At 36.2% G+C, this 3,396-nt stretch overlaps 1 protein-coding gene across 1 annotated transcript in view; it reads right to left on the bottom strand.

The window, feature by feature from the left end:
* The window catches only part of LOC107721039 (tyrosine-protein kinase receptor Tie-2-like), a 16,181-nt gene that overhangs the window by 11,552 nt on the left and 1,233 nt on the right, over positions 1 to 3,396 (bottom strand). The window contains exons 2-4 of the mRNA XM_016528890.1: positions 2,452 to 2,754; positions 2,238 to 2,348; positions 1,794 to 1,946 (exon numbers count right to left, since the gene is read on the bottom strand). Of these exons, the coding sequence (XP_016384376.1) occupies positions 1,794 to 1,946; positions 2,238 to 2,348; positions 2,452 to 2,754 (567 nt within the window). The remainder of the gene's footprint in view (positions 1 to 1,793; positions 1,947 to 2,237; positions 2,349 to 2,451; positions 2,755 to 3,396) is intronic.

Consider the following 3,396-nt stretch of genomic DNA (forward strand, 5'->3'; position numbering starts at 1 on the left):
TTAAAAAAAAGGAGTGAATGGATTTTTATCATTGTAGGGTCGTTGTGTCCACATACTGCTAAGATACATTTATATGCAAACACCATGTAAAAGTGAATTTTGCATCCAATGCCTACTTTAAAATTGAAATATAATCTTAATTCAAGTGATGAAGGATTTCAAAAGTGTGACAGTAATCAGTGTTGAGTATTACTGTAAGGTATACCCTGCCTGTTTTACATGTTTGAAAATGATAAACAATTAAAAAAAAATAGAAATTTCAAAAAGTAATCAAATGTAATCAGTTACATTACTTTTATAAAGTAATTGAAAAGTTACACTACTTATTACATTTTAAGTAGGGCAACTTGTAATCTGTAACCTATTACATTTCCAAAGTAACCTTCCCAACACTGACTATAACACATGAATATATATATATATATGGGTGAATTAAGGGTGATTGGGACAGTTTTTGAATTTCCGACTTGAGCAAGGTTTACATTTCTGTAATACTGAAGATGTTAACTACCCATTTGAGGAGGAAACAATGTTATATTATGATGAAAGGATGCATGACATACACTTTTCTGTAAATTGAGCCAAAACATTTTTTCATTGATTTAGGGTAGTGTAATAATATTTACTGTATTGCACAATATTTGTCAATATTTCATTTTCTGTTCATCATTATTAAGAGTCCATGTTTATTTCTGTTCAACTTTATTTCTCACTTCATAAATCCATCCAAAAATTCATACAATACAACACATGTAACTGAGGTAAAAAGTAAAAAAAAAATGCTTCAGGTTCAAAAAACAAATTGTTGGGTGGCCCCATCACCAATTAACTGTTTGACAAACACATTTAACCTGCACAAACCTTTAACAGAAACATGAATATGGTTTATTACTGCAACAAAAAACATTTAAAAAAAGTTTATCTATAATGCTTCTATTTTCAAAACGCTTCTATTTCAGCATTTTTATTTGAGCAAAAATCTAGCTAGTTCATGAATATGTTTGTGGTTGATTAGGGCTTGCATAAATAAAAAGGTTGGAAACCACTGATTTAGGGCAGAGCATATACAGTGGTTCTTTATTACAAGGTAAATCATTTTCTTAATTAGCAAAGCCTTTACGCACTGTCCCAATCAACCAAAGTTATGCAACATTATACTATTAAACACAGTTTGGGTGGATGGGACAAAATAAAAACAACCTAATTCGAAAAATAGAAACATGATATTAACACTTTTTTACTGATTTTGTAGAAGTAGTGCATCATATTTATGTTTCCATCAAAAGTTTGTATAATATAGTAGCTATGAGAATTTTAGGACCTTATTATGAAAACTAGCAATGTCATTTTCCTCAGTTCATGCATTTCATGGTCAACTTCCTGTTTGATGCTTGCCCCGCCCACCTACATGATGTCACACGAATGAGGGCATCCCATTTTAATTATGTGGTCTTACACCTAGGACTCATTAGGTGAGAAAATAAATTCTGTATAGTTATACTGTCCCATTTGACCTTATGTCCCAATCACCCTTAATTCACCTACTATTTAAACTGAACTGAGCTGGATGATGCATCACTGAATTCAATGATGAACTGCCTTTAACTGAAAATGTAATGTTTACTATTGTCCTTCTGCATTATTGACACACTATTTTCCTATTTAATACTGTACAGCTGCTTTGACAATCTGTATTGTTGAAAGCGCTATATAAATAAAGGTGACTTGACATTACTGGACACTTTACCGAGAGTGATAGTGTTTGGTAAGAGAGCATGAACTGAAGGACTTACTCCTGACGATCAGTCGGGTTATTGCTGAGCTGAACGGAGCTCCAGAAATGTAACGGATCGCATATATACCAGCATGACTTTGGGCTTTTGCATTGATTATTGTGTAATTAATTACATCCATGTCCTGTTTGGGTGACGTGTGTTCAAAATTTCCTGAAAAACAAAACAACAACAGCTAGAACAACAAAAACTACAATGTTACTGATATTCTTGATGTTTTGCCAGAAAAACAAGGATTATGTGGTAAATGCTGAACACATGTAAATGCTATTAAAAAAAAAAACAGAAACTGTAAGTCAAAATAAATAGAAGCAAATAATTGATTATAAAAGTTTAAAATCTTTATAGTGCCTGTATAGAGACTTTAACTTCTCAAGACACTTTACTATAAAACAAGGCACAGATGTTTGTTAATATTGTTTATTAAGTGTTCAGAGTTCACACCGTTTTTATCCATGACTGTGTCCTCTGGTAAATATGTCTTTCTGGAGTAAGAGATGTTAACGTCTTCACCTTCATTAACAGTGATGGTCAGAGATTCAGGGAGGAAAGCAGCTGAAGGAATAAGAAACAGTTGAACCCCGTCAGTGTATGCATATACAAACAAGTCTTTCCCTTCAGAGGAGCCAAAGCACTGCTCGGATATCAGTGTTATTACCTTCATGGAGCATCTTGTAGGTGTAGATTTTACTCCTGCTAGAGTTTTTGAGCTGGCAGTAAAAAGCTCCGAAGGTGTGATTGCGGGACATCCAGGTGACTTTAGCGGCGGAGCGGTGGCTTCTGTCTGGTTCAGCGCTCAGGACATGAGCTTCCTGATCGGGATACTCGTGGCCCAAACTCAGCGATCCGGTGCCAGAAACGGTCCAGTCACTGCTCACACACCGGAGAGACGGCGAGTACCCCGAGGACACGACCGGGTCCGGATTGATCAGAGTCACGTCTGAGATATCAAGAGCTCTGCCTGCGGAAACATGACAGGAATCATCATTATTTAGTGAATCAAAGAGCCCTTCTGGTTTCGGACTGTCCTACAAAAACACTCATGAACCTCCTCAATGAGCTCTTCTAGTGACACACAGCAACATCTCCACTCAGTGCTACAGGACATGTACAATCGTATCGATGTTTTACATTTCAGCTTCTGCACATGTATCTAACTCACCTCTGTACATTTACTACTCATATTATTGTCTGTATTGTGTAAATGTGTTCTTCTGCTGTAACTCTGTCTAGCTGAGTAAATTAAGCTTCTGTTACTAAGCCAAATTAACACAACTGATGCAATTCTGAATCATACCATCCAACACTGACAACAGTCCTCAACCATTTTTCCAAGTAATGTGCAAACAAATTCATTATGGCATTGAAACGAGGTGACGTTACGCCTGTTTTATGTGGTTTACACAATAGGAGACTCGTGCTGACTCTGAGGCAGGAGTTAATGCTTGTGGTTTTAAAACTCTCTCTGTGTTGTAATACCCATAAAATCACTCCAGGACTCAAACACTTTAGTAACAGAGTGTGTGTGTGTGTGTGTGTGTGTGTGTGTGTGTGAGAGAGAGAGAGAGAGAGAGAGAGAGTGTGTGTGTGTGTGTGTGTGTGT

This window comes from Sinocyclocheilus rhinocerous, unplaced genomic scaffold, assembly GCF_001515625.1.
Source record: "Sinocyclocheilus rhinocerous isolate Xijiao unplaced genomic scaffold, SAMN03320098_v1.1 scaffold3468, whole genome shotgun sequence".
NCBI lineage: Eukaryota > Metazoa > Chordata > Actinopteri > Cypriniformes > Cyprinidae > Sinocyclocheilus > Sinocyclocheilus rhinocerous.